At 57.4% G+C, this 15,979-nt stretch overlaps 1 protein-coding gene across 5 annotated transcripts in view; it reads right to left on the reverse strand.

The window, feature by feature from the left end:
- The window catches only part of COL26A1 (collagen type XXVI alpha 1 chain), a 181,004-nt gene that overhangs the window by 17,252 nt on the left and 147,773 nt on the right, over positions 1 to 15,979 (reverse strand). For all 5 annotated transcript variants that reach the window (XM_058569078.1, XM_058569077.1, XM_058569074.1 and 2 more), the window contains exon 4: positions 4,667 to 4,728. In XM_058569078.1, coding sequence (XP_058425061.1) covers positions 4,667 to 4,728 — 62 coding nt within the window. The remainder of the gene's footprint in view (positions 1 to 4,666; positions 4,729 to 15,979) is intronic.

Below are 15,979 nucleotides of genomic sequence, written 5' to 3' on the forward strand. Positions count from 1 at the left end.
CAGAAAGTAGGTGGTGGGGCCAATGGGGGGCCTCGTCCACCTCCGCACAGCTTGGCCACAGCCTTGGCCATGGCGGGGCTTCTGGGAGGCACGGAGAAGGGGAGTGGCTGGCTCAGGTCACACAGCAGCTCGGGGTAGAACCCCGTCTCCTGACGCCCAGAATCCCTGTGGGGAGGGGAGGGTTACCATTCCCGTCCCAACTGCTGAGTGTCCACTGGGAAGCTGACTGGCCACGGCCAAGGGTCAGGGCTCTGGGGCAGTGGAGGAGCTGGGTGGGGGTGAGGAGACTTGGCTGCTGCTGGGACGTGGTGGGGGACCCCGGGCAGTGGGCCTGAGGGTGGGGGAAGGCAGGAGTGGCTCCCTGTTTCTGGCCTGGCTCTGGGGACGGTGGGACTGCCACCAGTCAAACAGGGGCACAGAGAGGGCAGGTCTGGGGTGAAGGTGGCCAGTATTGGGGGTGGGCTGCAGTGTCTTGGGGACCTCCAGATGGACACATCCACCAGGGAGCAGTCAGGAGCGGCAGTGCGTGGGGGCAGTTTGGAGGGATGAGGGGAGGGGCACGCGCCCTGGGCTCCTGGGGCTGACCCCCCATGTTCTCCTTTCAGGCAGGGGTCAAGGCCCCCGGGGGACCTGCCGCCTGCAGCCTGGCCCCCACACAAAAGGCCTGGCCCACTTCTCCCTGGGCAGCTCCCACGCAGACACCAAGGCCCACAGCCCCGGGCAGAGGAGCGCTGGCCACGGCCAAGCTAGCCTCAGCCCCGGCCAGAGTCCGAGCCCCTGGCCCGGCGAGGCCAGCCTCCCGGAGACGCTGATCCCATCCCCAGCGGGCATGAGCTCACCAGGCCGGGCAGCCGTGGGCGTGGGACTCAGCCCAAGAAGACCAGACCGCGGCCAGCCTCCGAGGGCAGGGGCCCTGACGTCACTGTGGCCTGGCTGATTGGCCAGAATGCCGCCCTCCTGCACCAGAGGCCAGCAGAACTCCGCAGCTCCTGCGACCCTCACGAAGAGACATCCCCTCGGGCTCCCTCCCACTCTGAGTGGCCCGTGAAGTCAAAATGTGAACCGAGGGGGAGGAGAGGACGGAAGGTAGGACCTTCCCTGCTGGCCTTCCACCCCACTGCCCCCAAGAGCCGTTCCAGCCTGCCCCAGGGAAAGGGGGTCCTATGGCAACTCGGGCACCCGCGGGGAGTGAAGATGGAGCAGACCCTGATGGTTGCCTGGCCCCCAACTGCCTCCTCTTCCCTGGCTCCAGAACCCCTATTGTATACCTGTGGGTGTCCCCAGAGGAGGAATCATGATTGGCTTGGTACTCATTTTCCCATATCCCTGGCAACTAGGAGATGGGCATATAGCCCAGTGCTGGCCAATGAGACATAATGAGTCTGTTGGGGTGCTCTGCCTCACCCTCTACTTCCTGCCTTTGTACACGATGTGAGGATGTGATGCCTTGAACCATAGCAGCCGCTTTGTAACCATGAGGCACTGACCATGAGGACAAAAGCCAATTCACTAAGGAGGTGCAGGGGAATGCTCCTGGGTTCTTGAGGCACCAAACCAATCCCAAGACCACCTACTCCTGGACTTTTTGTTGAACAAACAACAAACGTCCTTAAGGAATAAGCTGATTTCTAGGTTTCTGTTACTTGCGGCTGACACATCCCTCCTGACACACCAAAACAGGTTTCTTATTGAGGGAGCAGAAGCCAGTTTCCAGGCCTCTGGGTTGCTGCTCTCTTATGCCAGCTGCCCTGTTTCTGACTCCCCGTCTGGGGTCTGCCTGCCTGGCTCTGCCGTCACCCGCCTGACACCAGCCTCTGGCCTGGCTGACCCCAGCTCCGTGTTCTCTCTGACTCCTGCAGGCTCACCTGGCCTTGGCGCAGCCCCAGGGCTGCTGGGCTGTCCTGACAACTAGCCTGGCTTGTGTCCCCTCCCTCTCCAGGCCGCTGCCTCTCAGGGCCCTCTGACCCAGGCCGGCGAAGCTCCCAGTGGCCCTGTCTCTCTAGGGGCCACAGGCACGGAGCAGGCAGGTGGCAGCTGGAAGGTGACCCAGACAAGAAGCAGGAGCTGAGACAGGAGGTCCCAGTCCCTACTGGGAATCCAGAAGGAGGGTGGGCTGCTGAGCCGGAACCCCCACAGGAGGGTGGTGGCAGCCACCTCTCTGCACACCCCAGACTCAAGCCACCGCCCCCACTCCCCACCTGAGAGCTACCTGAGCTCTCCCCTGGGTACTGGCCTCTGAACGACCCAGGGAGGGGCGGGGAGGTGAGGCCTTCACGTTCCATTTTACAGGGCAGGTCCGAGGCCAAGCTGAGACGGGGCCTGCCAAGGCAGGGCTATCGCAGGACGGGACTCCTAGCCTCGGCCCCTCCAACACCTCCTGCTGTCCCTCCCCGACCCCAAGGTCCACAGAGGCTCAGAGCCCTCACCCTCAGGGCCACAGAGCCGGCTGCCGAGGCTGTCGTGCCGGGACGCGTCAGGGCCAGAAGGACTGGGGGTTGGAATGGCTCGTGGCAGGAGGGCGTGGGCCAGGGCCAGGAGGGCGCAGGACAGCTGACACTCTGCCAGCGCTCCCCCAGAGCTGTGACTGAATGCCCCAAGGCGCTGGGCTGGGGCCAGGGCAGGCTGTCGGCCGCTGCTCTGCCAAACCATGCAGAGGCTTCGGGGGCCTGGGAAATGTCCGTCAGGCTGGCTGGCCTGGGACCCCCTTTCCTAAAATCTGGGGTGCCAGAAGCTCACTCCACACCCCTCCCCCCAGGGCTGCCCCAGCCCCGGCTTGGCCCACGTGGCAGCATCTGCTCCCTGAAGCCTCCTACCCCACCCCCAGGAAACCACTGACTCCCAGGAGCGCACAGCCCCCCACCTGTGCCCAGGACCCCCGCTGGCAGAAGGGGTCGAGGACAAGGGAGGCCACTCAGGGGCTTCTCATGTCCTGTGCCCACACGGACGTCTCCACACACTTGTGGCTTCATCTGTAGGAGGGGACAGCGACGTGGCGTAGACGGTAACATGGACCCTCACAGCTCTCTGGCCCTGGACCACGTCCAAGGCCGGCTCCCACCACTGTGTCACCTGAGGCCCCGCCGCCCCGCGAGGCTGGTACTTGAGTCCCTTCCACAGATGAGGAGGCGGGAGCTCAGTGAGTCACCAGCTGGCTCGTGCTGGCCCATGTGTGTCTGATTCCCAGTGACAGTCACCTGCGCCCATCCGACCCGGCAGGTGTCCTCCCAGCCTGGCTTTCAGGGCAGGAGGCAGGGCCAAAGTGCGGTGTAGGGTTGGCAAGGGCTGCGTGTATGTGTCTGTGTGTCTCTGTGGTGTCTGTGTGTGTGAGTGTGTGTGGGTGAGTATGTTGGAGTGTGTGTGTCTGTGTGTGTGACTGAGCGTGTGTGACTGAGTGTGTTTGAGTGTGTGTGTGAGTGTCTGTGTGCCTTCAGGGGGGACCTGCCTGTCAGGCCCCTGGGCTGGGGCCCGACCCCTGGGCCTGCTCTCAGGGCTCTCGCCGCGGCGTCTCAGCGCACCGGGGGCTCCGGCCTCCCTCTGGCCTCCGTGCCCGCGGGCTGCACTGGCCCCGCTCCTCGGCCAGTTGGCTGGCCCGGCCGCTGCAGTTCTGTCCGGGGGAGCCCTGCCCGGGCCTCCCTGCTGACTCCAGCCGGGGATGGTGAACCCCACAGGTTCGCTGCCCCAAGCGGCTGCATGTGAATCGGAGGCGCAGTGGCCTTGGCCCCCGGCCTGTCCTGCCCCAGGCCCAGCCCTCTCCAGTCAGCAGCGCTGCTCTCAGACCCTCTAGGTGCGAAGGAGAATGGGTGTGTCCCCAGCCAGGGCACCGCCCGTGGCTCCCACGGCTTTATGTTGGCACCTGCCCAGAGCTTTCTCCGGCCACAGGAGTGAGCGTGGCGGGCACAGGGACAGGCCAGAGTGACAGGGACTACCAGCCAGGAGGAGCCTCGCTCGGTGGGGGACGGGAGAGACCACGGCGTCCTCGGCCCTCGGCAGGCCCTCGGGGGTGTGCTTGGCACCGTCTCCCAGAGGGTCCGGGGTTGGAGCCGCAGGTGCCCACACGGGTAACCTGCCCGCTCGCACGCTGCGCATCGCACATCCGGCCCTCTCTGACTCTTCTCTCCTCCCTCTCTCCTCGCCCGGTGATGCCTGGGGCCACTCCCAAATAAATTCCTTGTCCTTTATCCAGTTCTTCTGCCTCTGGGGTGACCCATCCCTCCCCTGGTGTCGACAGGCCAAAAGCCGGCTGGTGCCCAAGGCTTCTTCTCCATCAGCTCCTCTGGGCCCAGCTGCATACCAGACAGAGGGAGGAGGTGCCAGAGTTGGGCACAGCAGCCCTGGGAGGACAGCGACTCCTTCCTCTTTCCACTGAGGGGTCGACTTCTAGGCGTCCAACCTCCCAGCCCCTGAGGCCTGCACCCAGACCAGCCTGCCGCCTGGGACCTACAGATTTCTTGCTCTCCCCACCCCACCCCCCACCCCAGGAGGCTGACCCAGCCCAGAGAAGGCCACTCAGAGCCACTGAGGCCCCGGCAGCACCCAATGCCTGCGACCAGGCTGCTCAGGCCGCTGGGCCTCCTGGGGTTGGGGTTTCCCCAGCCACACCCTGCAGGTGCCTCATGCATCCTCCCCCAGCCAGCTCCCCTGGCCCAGGCTCCCCAGGCTGTCTGACCTTGGCCTCCAGCGTGGTCAGCCGCTCACTCATGTTGCTGAGCCGGGTACAGTTCATGCATTCTGAAAGAGAAGAGGAGCCCAGGTGAGGCTAGAGTATAGACCCCGGGGAGAGAGCAGCCCAGCCACCAGGACAGCCTCTGGGTAGCGCAGGGAAATCTCTGATCAATGTGCCTGGAAAACTCCTACTCATCCTTCAGGGCCTTATCCTTAGCACCCCCTCCTCCACACAGCCTGCCCACCCTCCGAGTCTCCTTTCTGAGCACCCACAGCACATTGCACCATCGTTTATTCAGCACAGTGTCTGAGCCGGTGCTGGGCCAGCACCCGGCTGCCTTGTCAGTCTGTGAGCGTCATGAGGGCAGGGGTCTCTGGCTATTTTGTTTGCCTGTGAATCTCAGTACCTGGTTCAAAGAAGGGGCTCCAAAAATATCTGATAGTTGATGAATGGATGGTAAATGAGACGCACTTCCCGCCTATGAGAACTGTAGTCTGGGGAAGCAGCCGGGCAAACAGACACAGGCTGGTAAGGGTTATGCTGGGGCTGTAAGAACAGAATGTGCAGGACAGCATCATGGGGAACGCCCAAGCCAGCCCGCGGTGGGGGAGGGGATGGTCAGGGAGGAGATCCTGGAGGCAGCGGCATCTAAGGTGAGGCCTAATGGAGGCACAGTGATTGGCCAGGTTCAGCAGAGGGCTGAACAAGTGCTGAGGCCTGGAGGGGAACAGAACAGGGGTCTGCCAGCAACCTGGCCGAATCAGAGCTCCCTTACGGGCCCCCCGAGGCTGGAGCGGTGGGCTGGGCCCTAACACAGGAGGCCTGGCAGAGGCGCTCAGCAGGATCCTGAGGCCAGTGGGCAGCTGTTGGAGGGGGTGGAAGTCAGGGTCGGATTTGCATTTTTTAAAGCTCACTCTGGCAGCAAAGTGCCCAGTGGGCAGGAGTGGGAGGGACTGGCAGCTGGAAGGCCAGTTAGGAGAGCAGTGATGGTTAACCCCGGAGGCACGCAGCCCCGGGACTGTAATTATCCATTTCTGCCTGTCTGCCCCTGAGACCCGGAGATCTCTAATGAGGAAATAGATGGTTCAAAGCTGTTCTAAAGAGCTTTTATTGCTCTCGAAGTCAAGGGACGCCTAAATTCCTCTGTCAGTTCGAAGCCTGACCCTATAGGAACCCTATTCTGGTGAAACAGACACAAGACCCCAGAGAGGGCTGACCACCGCAGCAAGGCCCTCACGGTTCCCCACAGAGTCCCCCACACCATCGGTCTCCCCTGTCCTTGGAGACGTCCCCCATCTTCGTCCCTGAACATGAACCACCTCGCTAATATCCCTGTTCTAAAATGGTGACTGCTCGGTGAGAGATGTGGGCCCGCGGGGGTCTGGGGACCACAGGAACAGGTGGTTCAGGCTGTGTCCTCCGCAGGGCCGCCCAGCCTCGGGGCGAGGGGGGCCAACACCGCCACTTTCTGCCCACCAGCCCCACGTGGGTTTACGAGACTCACCAGGGGGGCCCCGCTCCCCTCGTCTCCCTCCCCTGCTCCTCTGGGCTGGGCCCAGTCAGCGGTTTATAAGCATTTTTTTAGGACCAGAACTCTTTCTCCCCTGCAATAAAACCTTCTCAGTAACCCCGATACATAAAACAGATTAAAGGCTGAGGTATAAACACTGCAACTTTAAAACAACCAGAAGAATGTACACAGTTGTCTGACTCTTCGACGAGGCAGGACTCGCAGAGGACCGGCCAGAGTGGGGTGGTTTCTGGTTAAACCAGAAGGGGACTGAACACACGTCTCCCTCCGGTTCCTCCCAGGAGAGGGATGGTGAAGGAAGAAAAAGGTACAAACCACAAAGCACAGCGAGGGGCAGGGAGATGCCACAGGGGACCAGCGCTGCCAGTACAGGAAACGCATCCCAGCCAGTCCCAGCCTCGAAGATGGAGGGGAGCAGAGCCTCCAGGCTCCCCTGAGGCTGGAACAGCCCAGGCGGGAAGGGTGAAGGGTCCTCTCTGGGCACAGGGACCCGCCCGAGGGGAAAGGCCCACCGGCACAAGAGCCCCCAGTCAACAAGGCCAAACCACATGGAAAGAGCCCCAGGGGAGTCTTACGCCTCCCTCTTAAATACAGACAGCCCAGGACTCCCGGGCCTTTGCAAGAAGCCTTTGATGGGAAAGCCAGAGACCAAAACAAACAGGGTTCCATTTGCCCACCCACCCACCCTTCCCTCCACCCATCTACAGCTCCACCCCCACTCAACCGCCCCCCACCCATCCCCTCCTCCACCTGGAGACATGGTGGTTGCTCTGTGCCCCTGAGTGACCCTGTGCTAATACTGATGGGGTGGGTGGCAGGGCAGTACAAATGGGGCACCTGCCCTCGGACCAAAGGCCCGTGGGCCGTCCTGAGCAGCTGTGTCTTATGGGGCACAGGCGCTGACTCTGGAGGAGGACCCACCTGGAGGACTTTGAGAAAGCGACTCCCAGCTCCCCTGTCCACGCACTGCACCGGGGAGGGCATGGTGCCTCCCTGCGGGGCCGGCAGGAAGAGCAGGAATAGGATGGACAGGATGGACGTGGGTGAGTTGTAAATTAGATCCCCAACCCCGCCCAGAGAACATTCTAGAGGCATTTAGGGGCCATGGCCAGAGCACTTCCAGGGTCTGAGGCCACAAACAGGACTCCCTGCAGGGGGGGGTCAGCAGAGGGAGGGGTGAGACCCCGGATCTCGCAGGAACCTATTTCTGGAAAGTGTGCTGGGCCTGGGCCCAGTTTGCTCTGGCACTGGGCACCCTGCTTGGCAGTTGACAAGCAGCTTGGCTGTCGGCAGGCACAGGGGGTCCAGCTCCTCAGCTGTGGAGAGGCCCAGCCAGCGAGCAGGGGCAAGGCCGCCAGCTCGGCCTCCCCGTGCCACCTGCCCGGGCCGGCGCTGGGACCGGGTGGGTTTCATGGTTCTCCTGGCATCCTGTCATCAATTAAAGCCTGTTTGTCTAACTTGCTCTAATTATTCATTGGAACGGTGGAAACATGGCAACGGCGCTGATGGGGCTGATCCTGGCTCTGTGATGGGACGAGGCCCTGGCCGCCTGGCTCTGGGCCTCAGTTTCCCCTCGCTAAGATGAGGGCTCTAACTTTCTGGGGTTCTGAGGATTCCCACGTTCCCAGCACACACAGGCCCACGAGCCTCAGGGCCACAGCACATTTCTTGGTGGCCAGGACACAGACGCAGAAACCTGTGTTGGGAAATCTTTGCCAATTCGGTATGTGTGTATCAGAAGTGTGGACGTGACAGGCAAACCAGTGTGTATGTGTGTGTGTGTGTAACAGAAAAAGAGAAACTAACTGCTTGGTGCAGTCAGTGGAAAGAACTCTAGAGGCAAGGCCCTCTTTCTCTCCGCACCTCAGTTTTCCCATCTGTAAAAGGGGTTTATGCTGGATCAGCTCCAAGCGCCTCAGGCTCCCGGACTCTGCTCCTGCCACCTGCACCCTCGCCCTCGGGCTCTCACTGCTGGGCTCTGTCTGCTGCAGGACAGTAGCTGCCAGTCCACCTGCCACTTGCCTTTGGCCAGCACTACTACTGGCGATGGCTCCGCACCCAGAACTCAGGACCCGCCTCCTGAATGAGGCTGGATTCCTGAGGCCTGGGCCCTGAGAGGGGCTTCGCCGATAGGGCGGGAGTTGGCTATTGCAGAGAAACCTAAAGAGGCAGAGTAAATCCACTGTGAGGCTCGGGCCATGAGACCCCGACCGGGGAGCCAGGGCACACAGCTGCTCCTGTGCCCAGGGGCCCAGCTCCCTCTGTGAGAGAGCTCAGAGATGGGTCTGCAGGCAGGGGCATGCGCAGGGTGGTGTCACCAGCAGGCCAACCCAACAGGGCCCAGCTGGAGGAGAGCCCTAAATTCCCCTGGAGACCTTTGACCCTAGCCAAGACCCCTAGGTCCTGTTAGGAGAAGAAAGCTCCATGAAGGTCACTGGGATCAGATGCCGTGGGGATGGGGCAGGGCAGGCCAGCTGGACTGGCCATGAGTGCTCACAGGGGACCACAGGAACAAGGAGGTCCTGAGTGGCCTCAGTTTCCCCAATATGACAAGAGCTGGGCTTGGCCCAGCACAAATACATTTGTCTTACTACACACGGGGTCAGCCTTGGCCCACATGTTCTTTTAGTGACCCCCTCGCCCACTGGGACCTGGGAGGTCACTTAGGACCTTCCTCCACTGGGGAGACCTTGCTCATCTCACCCTCCATCAGAAACGCTGAACAGCTCCCTGCTCTCAGGAAAAGGTCCTTGTCTTGGACTGGCTGACCGTCCCTGCCTGCCGGGTCTCCTGCCTTCTCTCTCACTACCACCCCTCCACCCAGGCCACACTCCCAGCCAGGCCACACCCCCTCCAGTCAGGACACACCCCCTTGCAGCTAGGACACCACCCCTCAGCCAGGACACACCCCTCAGACAGGACACACCACCAGCCAAGCCACATCCCCTCCAGCCAGGACACACCTCCTCCAGCCAGGACACACCCCCTCCAGCTAGGACACACCCCTCGCCAGGACATACTTCCTCTAGCCAGGACACACCTCTCCAGTCAGGACACACCTCCTCTAGCCAGCATATACCTCCTACAGCCAGGACACACCCACAACCAGGACACACCCCCAGCCAGGCCACATCCCCTCCAGCCAGGACACACCCCTCCAGCCAGGACACACCTCCTCTAGCCAGGACACACCCCCTCCAACCAGAACACACCCCCTCCAACCAGGACACACATCTCCAGCCAGGACACACACCCCCCAGCTAGGAGACACCTCTCCAGCCGGGACACACCTCCTCTAACCGGGACATACCCCCTCCAGCCAGGACACACCCCCAGCCAGGAGACACCTCCTCTAGCCAGGACACACCCCCTCCAGTCAGGACACACCCCCAGCCAGGACACAATCCCTGCGAGGACACACCCCCTCCAGCCAGGACACACACCCAGCCAGGACACACCCCTCCAGCCAGGACACACCTCCTCCAGCCAGGATAGACTACCTGAGCTTTCCCCAATGCGCAGAGGCTCCCTCCAGCCTCCAGGACAGAGGTGTTCTTCTGAGGGAAGAGGATTTTCTGGCTAAGATTCTGTACCCAGCTCAAGTATCCCTAAGGTCTGAGGGTATAATGAAGGCATTTGTAGACACACGTGGCCTCAAAACACTTACACTCCACATGCCCCTTCTCAGGAAGATGTTAAAGGATGTACCCCACCAAAACAAAGGAGTAAACTAGAGAAAGGAGGATGCAAAACAGGGACACACAGAGGCAAGAAGTTCAACATGGGAGAGAGATACAGAGACATCCTGAGAAGGGAACTAAAGGAATATCACGTGATGATAGCAGGCTTAGAGCACAACCTGAGCACATTAGACCGGGAGACAGAGGGTTCCAGAAAGGAGAGAGCCCCTGATGTGTGTGAATGTAAGGAAGGGAGAAGTAAACCTCTTTTGGGGAGTCCGAGGTGGACTGGTGATACACCAAGTAGTGCACATCCACGACGTGGCATAGACAACTGAGCGAATAAAAACATGAACTATTAACTTCCACGAAAATGACAGGTCTACAGCGAGGAGCAGACCCCGGTCTAATACCCGAATCAGCTGTGAATATTATTTGCTTTATTGGAATACTCGTCCATTGTCTAGTGACCTAACCCAAACTGTGGTACAATTATTTGGGAGGAGGAGAGGAGGAGAATATGTGGAGCGTGGGTCAGTGGGGAAAAAGGCACCAGAACCTTCCACAGGCGGAAGTCTACAGAAAATCTCTAAGATTAAAAGCCAAGAGAAATAGCAATGTAGAAACGTTAGTTAGCTCCGCAAAAAGCTTGACTACAGAGAATGAAAATTGGGGGTGAAGAGGGGTACAGGGGACCACTCTTTCTCATTGTAACCCTTGAAGGACTGCCTTTTTAAAAACAATATACATAATATAATTAAAATTTTTAAGTGGGTAAAAACATGGAACATGCTCCTTGTGCTATGTGAAAAATATACAACATTGCATCTGTATTCTGTTTATAATTATATAAAATATGGATAGTCAAGGAAGGGAACGTGGAAAAACAAAAATAGCTGCAGCGGTAGGATACGGTGAGTTTGCCTTTGCTTTTGTAAGATTTCTGGGTGATGTCCTATTGGTTTGGATCAGTTTCCTGATCTAAACACGGGGCCAACCATCCCTACCTCGTTAGGGTTGCTGTGAGGGGTAGGAGATCTGAGGGCGGGGTGGTCTGCCCTGCCCTGGGCCCTTTGCCCCAGGCCCTGAGAGGCAGAGTCAGCTTCCAACAGCGGCTCCCAGGGAGGGACCAGTGCCTGGGCCCCCGGCTTTCCCACCTTCTCCAGCTCTGAGCTCCTGGCGACCTCTCCCCTCAGGGCCACCACTACGCTGAGGGCAGCTCCCTGCTCAGGTGGGGCTGGTGGCCTCTGGTTCCCCTCTGCATGAACCCGGCTATAGTCCCCCATGTCAGCAGGTACACAGCAGGCTCTTAATAAACATCCGTGGAGTAAATGAAGCAGCCACCCCTTGAGGGTCATTTGTTCACAGCTCTTAGTCTTCTGAACGGAGCAGAGCAGACCTTGAACATCTTTTACACGTAGGGACGCTGAGAGGGAAGGGGGGTCAGCCAAGACCACAGCCTCAGGGCAGACGAGTCGCACTTGGCCCCCAGGTCTCCTCCCTCAGTCCAGGGCCCAACTGTCTACCACAGGCCGTGGGGCCCCTCGTCGGTTTCCGGGGGGATCCCCACATGGGGAAGAGATATATGCATGTGTCCTGAAGGTGAAGAAGAATCTAGAGATTGGCCTCCACTGCCCAGCCAACACCTTTGCAAAGTTGTTGAACGTCGGAGCCTCAGTTTCCTCACCTGTAAAATGGACATGATAATCTGTCCCTGATTCAGCCCTGAGAATCATGATGGCCTCTCAGAAGAGACCAACAGGAACATGCGCTACAAAGTGCATGAGGGGCTGGCTCTGAAGCTCACGTCTGATCTAGGTGAGGAGGAACAAGTTCCCCACACCTGTGGCCCCTTAGGGTGAGCGGCCTTGAGACTCACTGGGGCTGAAGAGCTGTTGGAGGCCTGACACATTCCCTGTGTCAACTCGGCTAGACTTTGATGCCATTGTTCAGTCAAACATTGGTCTAGATGTGCTGTGAAGCTATTTTGTAGATGTAGTTAATATCTACAATTAGTTACTTTAGGTAAAGGAGGTTACCCTGGATAATGTGGGTGGGCCTCATCCAACCGGTTGAAGGCCTTAAGAGCAAAAACAGAGGTTTCCCAGAGAAGGAATTCTATCTCAAGACAGTGCCATAGAAATCCTGCCAGAGTTTCCAGCCTGCTGGCCCACTGTAAGGATTTCGGACTTGCCAGCCCCACAATTGCATAAGCAAATTCTTTAACATAGATAGACAGACAGACAGATAGAAAGGGATACATATATAGATATAGATATACATTTACACACACCCTATTGGCTCTGCTTCTCTGGGGAACCCTGAGTGATGCAAGGCCCATGGCACAATCAGGTCCGAAACAGACTCATCAACCAGGGGAGGGTCTCCTGGACTCTTAGGAGTGTCTCGTGAGTAGCTCCAGCCACCTTAAAGATAGTGCTGCCAGATTTAGCAAATGAAAATGCACTGTTTCATCACAGCCCTGCTCAGCACCTTGTTCCTTCTCCAGACACACCAAGGCCTTCTCTGTGACGGCGGCCTAGGGACAAACATCCTCACCCATGATCCTCTGGACTCATAAGCAACCATGCTGAGGGGCACTGCCCGCTCGTGTGCCTCTCTTCTGCAGGGTAGGGCCCACCCCAGGTAGGGGAGACCCGGAGGGCTTCTCAAGGAGGGGGCACCTGAGCCTGACGGTTGCGGGTGAAACATCTGCTGAGCACCTGCCCTGGGTCTGGCCTGGGCCCAGCCCTTCACACCCGTTCTTCCTGTGTAAGCCTCTCAGCCACCCTGAGCCGGGCACTGGATGGCTGTCCCCATTTTGCAGATGAGAAAGGTGAGGCACAGCAAGGCTAGGCAAATTTGCTGAAAGTCTCCCAGCCAGAAACTGACCCGGAAGCACATGTTCCGGGCTCTTAATCACTGAACCGTTTAAGGCAGGAGCTCACCACGCGCTTGCTCCCCTCAGGCCCTGCGCGAGGCACCCTGTGTGTACTGACTCTTGAAATCCTTGCATCAGCCCATGAGGGGCCCTGTTGTCTCTCTCGCCTGCAGAGGAGGAGGGTGACACATAGTGAGTGAGGGGGCGAGCTGGGACGGGTACCGGGGGGTCTGCTCCCGACCCCCGCTCCTCACCTGTACGAGATTCTGCCTGACCTCGCACTGGCAGCCAGCCTAGACAGACCTCACCCCGCTCCCTGGCCTAAGCTTAGGGACCAGGTAGGAATCCAATTTGCCTTGAGGGTTGAAGACGTGGGGAAGCAAGCCAGCTGCAGGCTAGAGTTCCAGAGTCTGCAGGGGTCCCCGGGCCCCGGGGACAACCGGGCACAGTCATTCTCGATTTCTCCAGGCCCGGGGTCTCCAGTCCAGCCTGCAGCTCGAAGGTGCCCTCTGAGCCCAGCCCCATGGGTAGCAGAGGCCCCGGTAGGACCTGTGCCTGGGAAGCCCCCTTTCCAGTTAACGTCTAGAGAGCCGCTTGTCTAAGTTGGATTTCTCTACGCCACACACCCTAAAAGGAAGTGTGGAGGAGCAAGGTCAGGCCGCAGGTGGCGGCGCTTGCCCCGTGCTTCCCCTATGCTCCCCAGTGCACGCCAGAGCAATGAAGCCCGTGGGGCCGGGGAGCCTGCTGGTCGGATAGAGCTGTGGCTGCGTGCAGGCCCAGCCGTGGGGTTCATGGACAGGACAGAATAATTAAATTCCATCCTTTTCTATATCAAGGATCACAGAGACGGCAAGATTTTTCAGGAACTTCTGCCAAGACTTTTACTGAAGAGTAACTTGAGATCCTTCTTGGAGAGGGGCAGCCTCACATGGGTGTCTTCACTGAAAACACAAATCCACGAAGGACCAGCTGCCCCGAAGCTTCTCAGAACACCATGGTGGCTGGCGACCTTCACCCATGCAGCTGGCACCCACATCAGCAGCCCCTGGCCTGCGGAACTTTCTGGCGATGTTCAGAAACACCCCACGGGGGAAAGGGACAACAGTGGTGAGTGAAATCGATTCACTAGTGTGTATCAGGCACCTACTGGGTGAGAGGCAGAAATACCCTGGCATAGTGCCCTCCCTTTGCGAGAGAGGAGGATGAGATTCAGAGAGGTTTGGCAATGTACTCAAGGTCACACAGCTTGTCGATTAAAAGCCAGAATCAGAACCCAGGTCTTCCCTTCCCATAAGGCCATGGTGGGCTGGGCTAGGTGCCCTGGCTGAGGTAGCAACTCTCAACGTGATCTGAAGACAGCGCCTGAACCATGGCTGGGCACGGGCAAAGTCTGTGACTTCTGCACCCCACCATGGCCCTAAGCTCTGCTGACCTGGCTGGCCGAGTCTGTCTTCCTCCCACTCTGCCTCCACATCCAGCACAGAGGTCAAGGTCGATGGGTCTTGCACCATGGCTGGACCAGAGCCCAAAGCATCTTTCCCCCAACAAAATCTAAAGAGGAATTATTAGAATTATTAAGTTAATTTAGCAAGGTTGCTGGAATACAAAGACAGTTTACAAAAATCAACCGTATTCCTATATACTGTTGATAAATAAATAGAAAATGAAACTTTAAAATACCAGTCACAAAAGCATCGTAAAGCCTCATTATCTAGAAATAAATCTACTGAAAACTAAAAAACATCATTGAGAGAAATTAAAGAAGATATAAATAAATGGAAAGATACACTACGTTCATGGATTGGAAGACCCAATATTGTAAAGATGTTAATCCTCCTCAGTTGTTCTAGAGTCAGTGCAATCCCATTCAAAATCTCAGAAGGGAGTGTGTATGTGTGTAAATTGGCAGGTTGATTCTAAAATGTATATGAAAATACAAAGATCCAAGAATAGCTAAGGCAGTCTGAAAGAAATAGAACAAAAGTGGAAGACGTATACTGTCAGACTTGAGACCTATTATAAAACTAAAGTAATTAAGACTCTATATTATTGGTGCAAAGACAGACAAATGGACCTACATTTACACAGTCACCCAGTTTACAAACAAGGCACAAATGCAGTACAGCAAAGGATAGACTCTTCAATGAATGGTGCCGGGTCAATTGAATATCCAAATGGAAAAGAAAAATGAAAGAATTGGACCCCTAACCCACACCACATGTGAAAGTCAATTCCAGATGGCTTGTAGATCTAAATGTGAAAGGTAAAACAACACAGCTTTCAGAAGAGAACGTAGCGACTACCTTCATGACCTCAGAATAGATAAAGGTTTTTTAAACAGGACATGAAAAGTAGTAATATTAAAGAGAACTGTGATACAGTGGACCGCATTAAAATTGAGAATTTCTTTTCGTCAATTAGACACCATTAAGAGAATGAAGAGGGCTACCACCGAGCAGAGGAGGAAGCTTGGAATTCCTATATCCACAAGGTGTCCAAATGGCCAATGCAGAGGGGCTCAACCCGTCAGCCCTATCAGGAAATGCCAATTAACCCACAGTCCATCCTCCCACAGACCCACCAGAATGGCTACAGTGAAAACGATGAACAGTGCTGGTATCAGAGAGGAGGCACTGGAGCTCAGATACGTGCCCACCGAGCGTCCGTGGTATCATCACTTGGAAAAACCGTTTGGCAGTTTCTAATTAAGCTGAATAGAAGCCCACTCTGTAATCCAGCAATTCCATCCCTAGATATAAATCCAGCGAAAATGAATAAATATGTTCACCAAGAACGTTCCCAGCAGCGTTGCTCATGATAACCAAAAGTTATAAATAACCCACATTCCCATTGATGGCTGCCTGGATAAACTGAATCTTCACAACATGGAATTCCTCACAGTAATAAGCTTGCAAAGACCGCACGCAGTCAGGGGGACTAAACTCACGAAGATGACGCCGGGTGAAGGATGGCCGACCCAGAGAGCACACACTGTGTGGTTCTGCTTGTCAAAAGCCCCAGCACAGACGAGGCCCCTCTACGGTGCTGGCCTTCAGGTTAGTGGTCACCTTGGGGAAGGCGGTTATTGGAAGAAGCAGGAGGAGGGCTTCTAAGATGATGAAAATGTTCCCTTTCTCCATGTGGGTGCTGGGACACAGGTGCGGTCAGTTTGAAAAACATGTCGAGCTGTCCCCTGCTCATCTGAAAGCGCCAGTCTGACATGT

The sequence above is a fragment of the Diceros bicornis genome, chromosome 26, assembly GCF_020826845.1.
Source record: "Diceros bicornis minor isolate mBicDic1 chromosome 26, mDicBic1.mat.cur, whole genome shotgun sequence".
Lineage (NCBI taxonomy): Eukaryota > Metazoa > Chordata > Mammalia > Perissodactyla > Rhinocerotidae > Diceros > Diceros bicornis.